Raw genomic sequence first — 15949 nt, 5'->3', positions numbered from 1 at the left:
GGTTCTGTATTGTAATGAGCTGAAATGGCAGAGGCATGGATCTTAATTGATGAGAAGGATAGGCCTTTGTCCAGAATCTCAGTTAGGTATTGTAAAATCTGAGGAATATTTGGAACAAGTGGTTCAAGTCCTTGTGCCTGGTTCCAAGCACAGAATCTCTTCCATTTTTCTGCATAAGATTTCCTGGTGCTGGGCCTCCTGGCTTCCAAAATGACATCCATAACAGCTTTAGAGAGAGGTGTGCTCTGAGTGGCTATATTATTTGCCATGCAGCCAGATTTAAGGTTCTGAGTTGGCTGTGCAGGATCTGATTGTTTTGTTGAGTCAGAAGATTAGGAATTTGAGGTAAAGTCCAGGCTGGGCCTTGAGACAAGCTCTTTAGGATTGGGTACCAGTGCTGACGTGGCCAGTCTGGGACAATCAGAATAATTTTTGGCTTCTCTTGTCTGACTTTTAGGAGTACCTTGGGAAGGAGAGGCAGTGGTGGAAAGGCATAAACTGTTGGGGTTTTCCAGCTGAATGATAGAGCGTCCACTTTCCATGCTTGTGAGTGATAAGTCCTTGTGCAGAATCTCTGAAGTTGGCAGTTGTGAGAGGAGGCAAAAAGATCTATGTCTGGGCATCCCCATTTCCTTGTTATCATGCTGAAGACCTGTGGATCTAGTTTCCACTCGTGAGGGTCCATGAGGTTTCTGCTTAGTTCGTCTGCCAGATTATTTTTCTTTCCTGGAAGGAATTGTGCCTGCAGATGTACTTGATAGGTCAGTGCTGTGTTCCACAAAGTCAAGGCTTGCCTGCAGTGGGGGTATGAATGTTTGCCCCCCTGCTTGTTTATGTACCACATAACTGTAGTATTGTCCGTCTTTAGCAATAGTTGTCCTGGATGTAGTAGATCCTTGAAGGCTGTCAGGGCATTCTGTACAGCTAGCATCTCTTTTTGATTGATATGAAGATGCATTTGGTCCGCGGGCCATGTGCCCTGAATACATTTTCCTGCCATGTGTGCCCCCCAGGCATAATCCAATGCATCTGTTGTTAGTGTCTGCCTGGCTGTGGGTAAAGGGAAAGGCTGTCCCTTGTTGTGGTGATAGTCCAGTGTCCACCATCAAAACTCCTGTTGTAGGCAGGGAATAAGAGTTATTGTTTCCAGGCTGTGGCAATGTTGAGTCCAAACACTTTCTAGATACCATTGTAGCTTCCTGACATGCAGTCTTGCATATGTAATTAGCAGGATGCAGGATGCCATGAAGCCCAAAGCCTGCAGAATTTTTCTTGCAGGTAGCTGGGTCTTTGTTGCCATCATTTGAAAGTAATGAGTCAGTTGCCTTTGCTTGTCTGGCGTGAGATAAGCCATCTGGGTAGTTGTATTTAAGCTTGCACCCAGGAATATTATATCTTGAGAGGGCACTAGTTTTGATTTCTTTTTGTTTACTGTGTACCCTAGGCAAATTAGTAATCTTTTTACAAACGCCAGACGCTTTAGTAGAATGTCCTTGCTCTCTGCTTGACTAAGGCAGTCGTCCAAGTAGGGATATATTTGAATTCCTTTTTGTCTGCAAAATGCAATTACTGGTGCCAGGCATTTTGTGAAGACCCTGGGCGCAGTAGATAAGCCAAAGGGCAGTGCAGAGAATTGGTAATGCATTGAGCCAGCTATGAATCTGAGGTATCTTCTGCAAGATTGTCTGATTGGGAAATGCAGGTATGCCTCTTTGAGGTCCAAAGTAACTAGCCAAGCCTTCTTGCCCAGCATGGCTAGAAGTTGCTGCAGTGTCAACATTTTGAATTTTGGAACATCCAGGAAAGTATTTAGAATAGACAGGTCCAGTATTGGTCTCCAGGCTTTGTCCTTTCTGGGTATCAAGAAAAGTCTTGAGTAAAATCCTTGCCCCTGTTCTTGCTGTGGTACTTTTTGAATAGCCCTCATGTCCATGAGAGCAGAAATTTGTTTTTGTGCCTCTGCCCATTGATTTTGCGGCAGGTCTGGCATACCTTTTGACCTTGGTAGGGTGTGAAAGTGGAACCTGTAACCCTGAGAAACAATATTCAGTACCCATTTGTCCTGGGTAATCATGTGCCAATTCTGTGAGAAAAGTGCTAGCTTTTCCCCTAAGGGTGCTGCCAAAAGGTAAGTGCTTGGCATTTGTAGAGGAAAGTCATTGGGACTGTTTCCTATAAGGTTGTGATTTGTCTTCTCTGCCTTTGGGGGCTGAAGCACCCCATTGTTTAGGTCTGTATGAGCCTTGGGGCTGAGATCTGCCTCTTGGGCGTCTGTATCTGCCTCTTTGTGGCCTGTCTGACACTGGAAAGGACCAATTTTTAGAAGGCCAGTTCCTGCTAAATCTAGGTGGCTGAACCTGTAAGAAATCCTTTACTGTCTGCATTGATTTTGCTTTATCCTCCATTTTCTTTAACACCTCTTCTGCCTTAACACCAAACAAAGTATCATGCTGTAATGGAGCATCCAATAATTTTGCTTTAACATGATCAGGTAAACTCTGTTCTTTTAACCAAGTATGCCTTCGAATGACAGAACCTGTAACTGCGGCTCTGCAAGATGCCTCTAATGAATCAAAACCACATTGCAAAGTATGCTTTCCCACTTGTTCAGCTGCATGCAATAAATCCTGCATTTCCTTGTTCTCAGGACATTCAGAGCTTGTAAGCATTTTCTCTTTTAGCAAAGACATTAGGTATTGTTGATATTTAAGCATGTGAAACTGGCAGTTTAAAGCCCTTACAGCTAAAGTAGCAGAGGTGTAAACTTTTTCCCCCCGTCTGTCTAGAGCCCTAGAATCCCTATCAGAGGGGACAGGGTTTTTTGCAGTGGAAGCCTTGACCCCTTTGGACCCTGAAAAATAGTTTCTGGATCAGCAGCAAGGTTTTTATAAAGAAATTTATGAGAATCTGGAACCCTGTAGTACCTATCTGGCTTAACTGGTGCAGGGAGAAAAGAATTAGGAGTCAAATTGGATCCAGAAAAAACATCATCAACAATATCTAGTACAGGGGGATAGCAAGAGGCCTGTGCTGAGGCAATAAAAGAAAGTCTCTGAGCCTTTTCTTGGATTCTGTATAATCCTGGCTAACCCAATGGAAATGTTCCCTCATGGTGTGCAGGGTTTCCCCAAAAGAGTAGTCCTCAGAAGGAGAGTCTGAAGGGATAGATTCTTCAGCATCAGAGTCCTCTCATAGGGAGGGAGAGAATATCCCTGTTCTGAAGAGGAGTCAGAAGAAATAGAAACCTGGTCAGAGGAGTCATAGTTAGTGTCTTGCCTAGGCCTTTTATCAGGTGGGGGATAGGAGCCCCTGATCAAAGTAATTAGGTCCTCGGCAATTTTGAGCATCTGTTTCTTTGGCATGGATGACTGTCCAGGAGAATGCTGTACTTGTTTCTTTGTCTTTAAAGGTGTTTTAGACTTTGCCTTGGCTGTTGAAGAGGTCTTGATAGTAAGCTGTGTAGGTTTGAAAACACTCATAGAAGCAGATGCCTGCTCAGCGGCTCTGGACCCATCTGAGGGAATTGTTTCCTAGGCCCAATACCTTGAGTTTCCAGAGGCCTAGCTGTCTCCACGTGGGAGTCGGAGGCGGCCTGTGGCTCTGAGGTAGTGGGTGTCAGGGGCTGCGAAAGCACCTCACTGAAAACCGGCGACTGGCCTAGAAGAGGCTTCGTCGTTGGTTTTGGACCTCGGATGCCTGTCTTTTTCTTTGTCCTTGCACTTTTTATGGACTCCGGTCATCAGTTGTTCCAACGGCATGATAAAGTTAAACCTTCGGCCACAGTAATGTAAAGCAAAATCGAACCGACGCTTAATAGTGCGTTGGTTGAATCTAGCACAAAACTGACAACTAGCAACATCGTGGTCACGGCCTAGGCAAGGAATACAGTAAGAATGAAAAACCTTATAAGGTATTTGTTTCCCACAAGAAATACAATCGTTAACTTTTACTGACATCAGTCTGGAGCAAGAAAAAATTTCCCTAATGGGGTACTTAAGCTTTACTGAAGACTTCGGATCTGAAATTCAAATTCAAAAATCTCAGGAGTCGGCCGACCGGCACTTGCGAACTGCTTTTGCTTCGGGCACCACGCGGCAAGGAGGACTGAAGAAAATGGCGTCGGCTGCATCTTATATACCCCTGGTGCACTGACATCAGGGAAGAGGCGACAGCAACCGACGCCAGACCAGGACTTTGGAATTCAGGCTGACTGCGGGTAGCCTGCCAGCAGGATAACCCAAGTGTAATGACTGCAACAGTGAAACACGATGAACATCAAAACGTTATGGAGAATAATCTTTCAGTGGAATTTGTCTCCCAAAGGCACAGTTGTTAGTAATCTTTTTCAAAACTATTTTTTAACCTCAGGAAAAAAAATCCAAAATGAATCAGAAAACCTAAGCCAATAATTACAGCAACAAGAAAAGTAACAACTGTAGCTTAACAAGTGATCAGTAAAAAGGAAGAAAAAAAAAAGATTTACTTAAACTTGGTACTGGCTGCTCTCTAGAAATTGCCAGGAAAAAAAATGGGTTGGCAATCATATGCTTTTTGAATAAAACAACTGAAGATGGAACATGCTGGTCTCCACTTTACTACAGAGCACCAAGCTAATGTACATGATGAGAAGAGGAGACCAACTTCACTCTAAGAAAGTCCGATAACACTGCAAGATAAGTTAAAAGGACAGATGTCTGTCTGTGGCTAATCTGTACGGATAACTGTCTATATTGGATTAGTAATTCTAAGGATGAACACTACACAATGCAAGCACAAAAAACAAGGGAGAACAGCTTACATTACATTTAAGCAGTGTGTGACATTTCAGTTAATATCTAAAATGAATCAGGAGGAGTCAGGGCGTGCCACTTACCTGCTGTAATGATCTCGTTCCCTGTGATCTTTGCCATTGCTGAAGGCAGAGTATGGTCTTTTCCCTGAAGAATCACTTTTTCTGTATGAATCACCCTGGTGCCACTCCTTGTTGTGATCATGATAGTGGAATGAGTGATTCCTCTCAGAAGAATAACTATCCCTGCTGCTGCTGTCATCATGGTGAGAATTCTCCTTCAACCTTTCTACTTCTGTCAGTTTAAAAATAACACGATCAACTCACAAAGCAGCAAATCCAGACTTTAAAATAGCATGCAGAAGTAGATTTAGTCAACTACTCAGCAGTAAAACAATCAGAAAGGCATTACAATTCCCAAGTCCCTCTCTTCCCACCATCCTTGTATGGCTCTCCAACTTCCTGTCATATTTCCCTCCACCTTCTTTTGGATTTTTCCCTACATCTATTATTTCCATATAAAAAAATCCTGCATACTGTAGTAACCTTTCTGCTTGTCTTTTTCTGGTATGTCAACTATCATTTCACAAACAAGTATATACGCTTCAGTTATTTGTTATTCTAACAGTTATTTAATTCCCTTCTCCAGTGCTAATGAAAAAGCCTGTTGTATATCTGCACTTTCCTTACCAAAAAAATAGACTTTATTGTTATCATAAGTGCTATGCCTAGCGTATACAATCACCACAAATGTGCATCTTTTTTAATGTGCATCACTACTCTTCTATCTGTTCAGGTGATAAATCAATAATTAAGCACAGTTTTTATTATGTAAATATTGTATACATAAACATCCCCAATAACCTCTTACCAATTCCTCACGCAAATAAGCATTCTTCATTATTACGATGTTCACTGTATATTCCTGTGTAAGGACAGCATAGTGGTGGACAGCTTACAGCTGTTGCTTCACAAACTTAGTGCTCTGATTTAGTTAGTTCTAGGCTCAGATACCTACTGTGTTAAGGCTGCATTTCTGTCTGGCATTCATATAGATTTTTAACTGAGGCTCTGGTTTCATCCCATATTCCAAGGACTTGCTGGAAGATGAAATGGTAATGTTCAGATGTGTGTGTGTGTGTGTGTGTGTGTGTGTGTGTGTGTGTGTGTGTGTGTGTGTGTGTGTGTGTCAAGTACATAGGACTCTGACCTGTGATACACAGGCCTACTGTTGAGGTTTACATGACTACTTTCTGTGTTACTGCTGTTACTTGACATCACGTATTACAGTTTTCTCCACCCAACCCTAAACTGGATAAAGCACTTTCAAGATAATGAATGAATGATTACTTCTTTGTCTGCGTTTATTTAGTTATTTATTTATTTTTAAGTATTCTGTGTATGCCTGGAGCTATTATTCCCATGTCTTCACTATCACTGGGCTAATTCTAGTTTGCTCTCCAATTCAACAAAAAATAAAAATGCGCATATACAGAGATACACAAGTAAGTTATTGTTGAAGCCAGCCAAAGTGGAAAAAGAAAATTCTGGAGCACCTACTGGAAATAACATGCATGTTCTTATTGCATCAGATGATTTAAAAGGCAGCTTTCCTCAAAAGGGTTGTGGCTAGGACTATCCTTATTTGTATTCTAGTATTTTTTTTTAAGCTCAACAGCCCTTGTGCTTGGAGGAACGCAATCCCTATATTGGCATATGCTGGTGACAGCATAAGCTGCACTAGGACAGCATACCTAGGCATCTGATCCCACGTTAATTTCTCCAAGTCTTTTGGGTTTCTAATACCAAGACAGGAATGGACCCCATTCCTAACTGAAAGGATGATTAAAGGTTGTGAAATTAGTATTGAGCTGACTCTTCCTGCAATTCATAACAAGTTACATGCATCGGCAGCATATCTAAATAAGATTGCAAATTCTTCTTTATGAGACCCACTAGTTCTAGCATTACTGGAAATGTATGTGTATCCTTCCTTCATCAATGCCCTTGTTTCTGCCTGTATATCATGGCATTTTATGACTTTTCTATCTCTCTGTTCATAAGACATTATAATAACAGAATACTGTAATTTCAATGATCAATCTTCTTCATGGACAACTATATCTAGTTTTCTCGCATCTGTTTTTTGAACTGTTGGTAAAGGGTGATCCCATGCGATACAAACTTAATCATTTTCTATGACGCTTTGTGGCTAGGATTTCCAATGTTTCTCAGCAACTTCAATACTGTAAAGTTTGCACAATTCCAAATGCAACAGTCTTGCCACATTATGCCTTTCAGTATACAGGCCTTCTGCCATTAATGCATCACACCCAGCAACAAGGTGTACAACTGTTTCCGATCTTGTTTTACAGAACCTGCCATATTGTCTGTTTCTTCCACGTGTTCAATGGACTTTGTGACTCATTGTGTACATTAGTCCACTGTCCTGGGCCATGAATATTAACCTTTCATCTTTTGATTTAAATTCACCTCTCCTTAACCATTCTTGTGTCAGGTCCTGATTGACATGAGGTTGTTCCTGCACTTTTTAGTACTTCAACTTTAGTCATACCTTTTCCACATTTCTTGTCTTCTCATCTGATCCTTTTCCTTATATTCTTTCTTTTGTTCTTTGGCACATTCAGTTGCTGCCTGATTTTTATCTATTTCTGGTTTGGTTTCCATTCCTGCTTAATACCGATATGCCTCTGCTAAACTGCTCAAGGAAGTCATCTTAGATTTACACTCTTCATGCACCAAAACTTTCACTATGTTTGGATCTGATGAGGTTAGTATATATGTATGCAATCCTACGACTGCAGGTCTATAAATGTGAACAATTTTCAAGAGACCCATACGGCCTTCAGAACGAGGGATATATAATCTTGGTATACACTGATTTTTATATATTATTTGATAAGCATGAAGTATTTTTCTCGTTTTCCTGTCCAACTGATCCAGTACCATGGACTTTGCTCCTAGATGTCAGGGCTGTTTTCAGTATTAATTTTAGTCTTCTAAAACATTCTTAACTGAGTTTTATTTGCATTTGTTCATGTTTTATTGTTGATCTTTCATGAGTTCCCAAACATTTATACACTCCCTCCTGGTAAAGTTCCTTTACATCACATTCCTGACCCAGACTGATAGTTTCTTGTTGCTGCAGCTTTCCTGCTTTAAATGTTGTTTTTACACATTTATCAAGAGCAAGTGACATTATTATATCATCTGAGAAAGTTTTAACCACTTGAGGTTGTGCTTTCATCTCATCTGAAGGACTATACTTTACCCTTTGTTATTTGGCAGCCAAATTGTAACCATGACCTAATCTGTTAAGTAGACAGCTTAATGGATTAAAGGAAGACAAAAGAACAGCGATGGCAAGAGTCACCCTGACCTATCTCCCTTTGAATTTTCATCCCTGGGATAATAATTTATCCTTTAACATGGCTTATGTGCAAAGTGGTTTGTCACTGTAGTGTAGTTGATCAATGCAGGGTGTATCTTATATATTTTTAAGTACTCCTTTTTCCATGAATGTGTGATGCTGTCAAATGCTTTTTTGTAATCTAGCCCATGCCATACTTAGATTCTGCCTCTTTTTAAAATTCTCCATTATGACTAACAACAAATAAGCCTTTGTTCCACAGGAGTTTCTTTTGTTACCCTTTTATTCTATTGCCATGACTTGAATTTTCTCCTAAATGACTATAAACTGTTGGCATAAATTCCAGTATAAAGTTTATACATTGTTGGAAGGCGGGTTATTGGTCTACAGTTTTTAGGATAGTGTGCAGGTTCACTCTTAAGGAGGAGCAACATTTTTCCTGTTGTTAATCAGACTGGTGTCTGTCCGGGGTGCGCACATTAGTAGTTATTAGGGCTAGGTCTTCTTCTAATGATGTTAACACTTTTATCCAAAAGTTAGGTACTTCATCTGGGCCTGGGGTTTTCCAGTTAGAAGCTTTTCTTAATTTTGTTTCAATTTCTCTGGCCATTACTTCTTCCCATTTCATATCCTGTACATTTGAACTTAACTGTTTAATTTACTTATATCCATTCCAGCATCTTTGTCATGTTCCACACAGTCTTCATAGATATTTTTCCAAAATGTGTCTTCTACTACTTTTTTTGTTGGTGGTGTTTCTGTTCCTTTTGCTTTGTTTCCCAATGCTCTATAAAAACCTTTTTGGATCATCAATGAATTGCTTATTTTGTACATTTTATTTATCTATATATATTTTGTCTGAGCTGATATCTTTAGTTTATTTGTAATACTGTATGACAGATTCTGATGTGTTCCAATACGGAGAGCTGCTTTTATCATGTAGATCATTCTAAGTATTTTTGTTGATCTCTTGCCTCTTTTCAACTCTTCTAACAGTTGACAATTTCTTAACTGCTACAGTTTTCTCTATTCGATACTTCCATGACGGCATTTGATTCCTTCCCTGCTTTTCCCTTATTGTCCTGTATTTTTGTGACAAGACTGTGTGTTATTAATTTTGCTGCACAGTAATGTATACTACTACTGTTACATCACATGAATTTCTGTTAAAAAGTTATGTACTGACCATAACGTTCCATCTGAGTAGTTGTACTTCATTTGTCTTCAACCTGTGGGTTACGGATCTGTATCAGATTAGACATGGCCACCTATCCAGCATCTGATCAGAGCTCCAAGCTCCTCCCCTTACCCATAATGCCCCTTCTCTCCTTCCTCCCTTCAGATCGAGTTTGCTGTTCAACCTATAACATACACCCGACCCAACAAGACCTTACCATTACTGGCAGCCCAAAAAAAAACCTGAGCCAAAGCATAAAAATGGACATTCCTTGGATGTCCATCTTCCATACATATGGCCAGGACAATAGTGACAAGGTCAGAGGAAGGAGAGGGGGATGGTTGAAGACAAATGAAGTACAACTATGGTGAGTACATAACTTCTTTATCTGAAGTAGTTGACTTCATTTGGTCTTCATCCTGTGGGACAGAGTCCCCAGATACTAACACCTGGGTGGCCCTCATGGAAGGATATTCTGGAGCATGGCAGAGCCAAAGGATGGCCTGTTCCTGTTTACGATGTCCAATTTGTAATAAGAAATGAAGGTATGAGATGAGGACCAAGTAGCTGCAGAACAAATATCATCCAGCGACAGCCTGAACCAAAAGGCCGCTGAAGTAGCCATAGATATGGTGGAATGCACTTTTACCTGACCAGGAGGGGAAATTCCCTTGACAGAATATACTCGAATAACGCATTTGGAAATCCAACGAGCCATTATCACTTTAGAAATTGGTTTCCCTAAAAAGGGTTTTGATTAAGAAATGAACAATTGAAAAGATTTACGAAAAGCTTTTGGCTTATGCAAGTAGAATTGTAATTGCCTGTGGACATCCAGCAGATGTAATTTACATTCACCCTTACTCTGAAAATTAGGGAAAAAGACAGGAAGTTTGATAGTCTAATTAATATTGGCCTCTGATGCTACTTTAGGAAGAAAGGACAGGTTAGTACACAGAAAAACCCTATCTTTATGCAAAACCATGTAAGGAACTTTGATGGATAGTGCTTGAAGTTCTTCTAACACTCTCCTGGCAGAAGTAATGGTGACCAAAAAAGCAGTCTTCCAAGATAGATGCTGCAAATCTACCAAAACTGCAGGTTTGCAAGGAGGGGAGACTAAGAAGCATGAAAGTAAGGTCTGCACAGGGCTGAAGGATTCTTCGCTGGGGGTTTTAGAAGAAAGGCACTTTCAAGGAAGACCTTACAAAGTTTAGAAAAGGCTAATGAAGTCATGTTTTCTCCCACACGAAAATTGGAAATTACAGCCAGTTGGACTCGTGGAGGAACTGACACTTTGCTGAAAAATCCCCGCCAAAAACTCTACTACTGCGGACATAGGAGCAGTAAATGGATCCAATGCCTGCTGCGAAGCCCATACTGAAAACTGTTTCCACCTAAATCTGCAGTAGCAGCTGGCTCGAAAAGAGGAAGAGTGAGTTTCACCAAGACAAAGTTAAGGTCCCTGGCTGGAGTTGGAGCTCTCCTCGGTGGCCTTAAATTTTTGGCCCCTCTGAGGAACTGCTTGAGCAGTGGGTGAGAGAAGAGGGGAGGCTCTGTGCTATAATGAGCTGAAATGGCCGAGGCATGAATTTTGATGGAGGAAAAGGACAAGCCCTTATGAAGCATCTCAGTCAAATATTGTAGAATCTGAGGTAAATTGGGCACTGTTGCGCTCATCCCTTGAGATTGGTTCCAGGTACAAAATCTTTTCCATTTTGCAGCATAAGATTTTCTAGTACTAGGCCTCCTAGACTCTAAAATGATATCCATCACTTATTTACTGAGGGGTGGTAAAGGAGAGATTAGGTAATTAGCCAGGCTGCAACGTTCAGGGTTTGCAACTGAGGTTGCAGAATCTGGTTCCCCTGCTGACACAACAGGGAAGGAGTCTGAGGCAGGTGCCATGGGGCCAAGAGTGACACACTGCGCAGGAAGGGGTACCAGTGTTGGCGTGGCCAGTCTGGTGCAATTAAAATCGTCCTTGACTTGTCCCGTTTGATCTTTAGTAGTACCTTGGAGAGTAGAGGAGGAAAGGCATAAACTGATAGTTTTTTCCAGCTGAAGGAAACCGCATCCACTTTCCAAGCTAATTTGTGGGGAATCTTTGTGCACAATTTGTCCAATTGATGGTTCTGGGGGGAGGCAAACAGGTCTATATCTGGGCTCCCCATTTGCTTGTCAATATGTTTAAAATCCTTGGTTCCAGTTTCCACTCGTGTGGGTCCATGAGGTTTCTGCTTAGTCCATCTGCCAGTGTATTTAGTTTTCCTGGCAGGAATTGAGTTTGTAGATTCACTTGGTAGCTCAAGGCTGTGTTCCACAATGCCATGGCTAGTCTGCAGAGGAGGTAAGAGCGTGTATCCCCCTGCTTGTTTATGTACCATATGACTGTGGTGTTGTCCGTCTTTACCATTAGTTGTCCTGGAAGAATGTGGTTCTTGAAGGCTGTCAGAGCATTCTGTACAGCTAACATTTCCTTTTGATTTATGTGTAGGTGCATTTGACTTGGGTTCCATTTGCCCTGAATGCACTTCCCTACCAGGTGAGCCTCCCATGCATGGTCTGATGCATCTGTTGTTAAGGTTTGGGCGGCAGGGGTAGTGTGAATGGCAGCCCCTTGTTTTGGTGGCAGGCCTCTACCCACCAAAGGAACTCTAGGCGTAGACAAGGTATGATAAGAATCATAGCTTCTAGATCCTGTGAATGTTGATACCATTGGAGTTTCCTCATATGCAGTCTTGCATATGAAATTAGAAGAATGCAGGAGGCCATGAACCCCAAGGCCTGAAGTATTTGCCTTGCAGATAACTGGGGTTGTGTGGCCATTTGTTTGAAGTAGGTTGCCAAATGAGTCTGTTTCTCTGGCGTGAGGAAAGCCAACTGGGAAGTTGTATTCCAGCTTGCTCCCAGGAATATAATTTGTTGACAGGGTACCAGGTGTGACTTCTTTTCATTTACGGTGTACCCCAGACAAGCCAGTACCCTTTGAACAAAGTCCAGATGATTCAAAAGTATGTCCTGGCTTTCTGCCTGAATTAGACAATCGTCCAGGTATGGATATATTTGAATATTTCTTTGCCTGCAAAATGCAATGACTGGAGCTAGGCACTCTGTGAATACCCTGGATGCAGTAGATAAGCCAAAGGGCAGTGCAGAGAACTGATAGCGTATGTCGCCTGCTTTGAAGTGTAGGCATCTTCTGCAAGACTCCCTGATAGGGATGTGCAGGTATGTTTCTTTTAAGTCTAGTGTTGCCAACCATGCATCTTTGCCTAGCATAGGAAGCAACTGGTGAAAAGTCAGCATCTTGAATTTTGGAATCACCAGAAAGGTATTTAGAGTAGAAAGGTCCAGGATAGGACGCCATGTATTGCCTTTTCTGGGTACCAGAAAAAGTCTCGAATAGAAACCTTGTCCGTTTTCCTCTTTTGGTACCAACTGAATAGCCCCATGCTTAAGGGAGAGAGTACTTGATTTTTGGCCTCTGCCCACTGATTTGGGGGTAGATCTGGCCACCCGCTTGGTGATGGTAAGGTGTGGAAGTGAAATCTGTATCCTTAGGACACTACATTTAAAACCCATTTGTCCTGGGTAATGAGTTCCCAGTTTCTGGCCTGCAGACCAATCTTTCCACCTAAAGGAGCATTCAGTTGGGAAGTGCTTGGAAGTTTTAAAAGCAAGTCATTGAGACAGTTTTCCATAGGGGGGAGTCTTACTAATCCCTGATTTGGGTGCGGAAACAACCCACGGCTTAGTCTTGTGTGCCCGCTGGGACTGAAACCTGGGGATTCTGCTGTGTCTGGGTTTGGCTTGAGAAGACCTGGAAGGGGCTGGAAAGGACCAATTCTTAGAGGGCCAGTGCCTACTAAATCTAGGAGGCTGAACTTGTTAAGAAATATGTAACAGTTTGCATAGATTTAGCTTTATCTTCCATCTTTTTAAGAACTTCCTCAGCCTTGTTGCCAAACAGGCGGTCCTGATTTAAGGGAGCATCCAACAATTTAGCTTTAACATGATCAGGCAAAGATTGCTCCTTAAGCCAAGCATGCCTTTTGAGCACAGACCCAGTAACAGCAGCCCTGCAAGAGGCCTCTAATGAATCAAATCCACATTGCAAAGTATGTTTTCCAACCTGTTCAGCAGAATGCATTAAATCCTATAATTCTTTATTTTCCACACAGTCAGGAATCAACATAATTTTCTGTTTAAGCAATCCAATAACAAGTTGTTGATACTTTAGCATATGAAACTGGCACTTTAAAGCCCTAATGGCCAAGGTTGCAGAAGTGTAAACCTTCTTACCCCCAGCTATCCAGCGCCCTGGAGTCTCTTATCAGAAGGGGTAGGACTTTTAGCAGTAGAAGCCTTAATGCCCTTTGGTCCCTGTGAAATAGTCTCTGGATCGCAATAAGATTTTTAAAAAGGAACTTGTGTGAATCAGGAACCCTGTAATATCTGTCAGGTTTTCTGGGAGCAGGAGGCAAAGAATCAGGGACCAAACTAGATTCCGAAAAAGCATCATCAACAATGTCTAATACAGGAGGAATAGCTAAAGACCTATGCTGAGGCAGGAGTAAGAAATCCCTAAGCCTCTTTTTTGGATCAGAAAAATCCTGGCTTTCCCAGTGGAAATGCTCCCTTAGATTATGTAAGGTTTCACCTAAAGAAAAATCCTCTGGAGGGGAAGCAGTGGGAATACAGTCCTCTGTATCAGAATCCTCATAAGTAGATAAGGGCAAATCCAGATCATCAGAAAAATCAGAATCCTAGTCAGAAGATTCATAAACAACTTCAGTCCTAGGTCTCTAAGAAGAGGGAGGTTGGCTTCCCCTGATTAGAGTTATAAGATCTTCAGCCATTCTTATCATTTGTTTTTTAGACATAAAGGCCTGAGCATGCTGCATGGGAGTCGTTTTTTTAGGCATGGTTCGAGATTTAGGCCTAAATGAAGAAGGCGGCGTCTGTTTAATATGCAAGTCCGTAGGCTTGAATACACCCTCAGAAGCCGAAGCCGGTGCCTGCACAGCGGCACTGGACCCATCCAAGTTAGAGACATCCGTGGGTTCTATAGTTGAAGCATCTCGCGGCATACCCGGACTCCGAAAGGGTCTCAGTAGAGGACTGCGAATCAGAAGTAGCGGGTATCAGGGGCTGCAAAAGCACCTCACTGAGTACCAGCAAACTGGCGACTGGCTTAGGAGAAGCATCATTGGCAGTTTTGGACCTCTGCGGCCTGTCTCTGTCTATCTTTGCATTTTTTCAAAATCCCGGTAGTCGGATGGCTAACCGACGACATTTCTGGATAATTAAACCAAGAACCAAAATATTTAGAGGCAAAAATATACAGACGACGGATACTGCGCTGATTAAATAAAACACAAAACCGACAGCAAGGTATGTTGTGGTCAGGGCCTAGGCAAGGAATACAGTATGAATGAAAATCTTTATGAGGTATTTGCTTTCCACAAGTAATGCAATTATTACCTTTTACTGACATCAGTAAGGAGCAAGAAAAAGTTTCCCCAACGGGGTACTGAGCTTTAGTTGAAGACTTCGGTTCTGAAACTCAAAAATGAAAATTTCAGGAGTCGGCCCACCGGCACTTGTGAACAGCTTCTACTTTGGGCACTGCACAGCAAGAAAGACTGATGTAATGGCGTTGGCTGCATGTTTTATACCCTGACGATCTGTTGTACTGGAAGAAGGGAGAGCAACCGACACAGGACCCAAGACTTTGTTAATCAGGCTGACTGAGGGCTACTGCAAGCAGATAACCCAAATGTAATGAGTGTAACAGTGAAACACGAAGAGCATCCCTGAGGGATGAGAAATGAAATCCGGAACAGGATCCAAAGTCCATGGTGGAACTACTAGGCAAGACCAAAGGGAGGGAAACCAGACTTGGCGAGGCCAGAATGGGCGATGAGGATCACAGTGTTCCCCAGCTTGCGAGCTTTCTGAAGAAACTTCAAGATGAGGGGCAGGAGGGGATAGGCATAAAGAAGACTGGGAGGCCAAGCATGAATCATTGTGTCTCTGGGGGCTTCCCCTGAGGGGGGGGGGGTTCAGAATGAAGAACTCTGCATTTCACATTGGAAGGAGATGCGAATAGATCGCAGCAAGGACGACCCCACTTTAGAAAGATCTGCTCTGCCATTGAAGGATTCAGAGACCACTCGTAAGACATCAGGACAGATCTGCTGAGCCTGTCCGCTAGAATGCTGGACCACCACGGGATGTGCGTTGCCAGCAGAAAACGGCCAGTGGAGATCGCCCATTCCCACACTCTTATGGCTTTGCGACAAAGGGGGTAAGATTTGGTTCCTCCTTGTTTGTTGATGTACCAGACAACTGACATGTTGTCTGTCTGAATCACAATAGTCCCTAGAGGAAGATGGGCATGAAGGGTCTGCAACACAAGAACCGGCCTCATCTCCAGGAGGTTGATATGCAAATTGTTCTTGGATGGGGACTACGTGCCTTGGACTGACCTTCCCGAGCAATGCCCACCCACCCTAGCTGGGAGGCGTCCATGGTCACTGTGGTTTTGGGAAAGGATGGAAGAAAGGGACGTTCCCTGACTAGGTCT

At 42.4% G+C, this 15949-nt stretch overlaps 1 protein-coding gene across 1 annotated transcript in view; it reads right to left on the bottom strand.

Annotated features, from left to right (window-relative positions):
* CHD1 (chromodomain helicase DNA binding protein 1) overlaps nt 1-15949 on the bottom strand; it is a gene marked incomplete in the record, with an annotated part of 4694407 nt that overhangs the window by 102824 nt on the left and 4575634 nt on the right. Inside the window, 1 exon segment of the mRNA XM_044063873.1 lies at nt 4874-5084. Coding sequence (XP_043919808.1) covers nt 4874-5084 — 211 coding nt within the window.

This window comes from Protopterus annectens, chromosome 2.part2 (assembly GCF_019279795.1).
Source record: "Protopterus annectens isolate FY-2018-M chromosome 2.part2, PAN1.0, whole genome shotgun sequence".
Lineage (NCBI taxonomy): Eukaryota > Metazoa > Chordata > Ceratodontiformes > Protopteridae > Protopterus > Protopterus annectens.
Note: the sequence above shows the minus strand (reverse complement) of the source record. Positions and strands in the feature narration are given on the sequence as shown.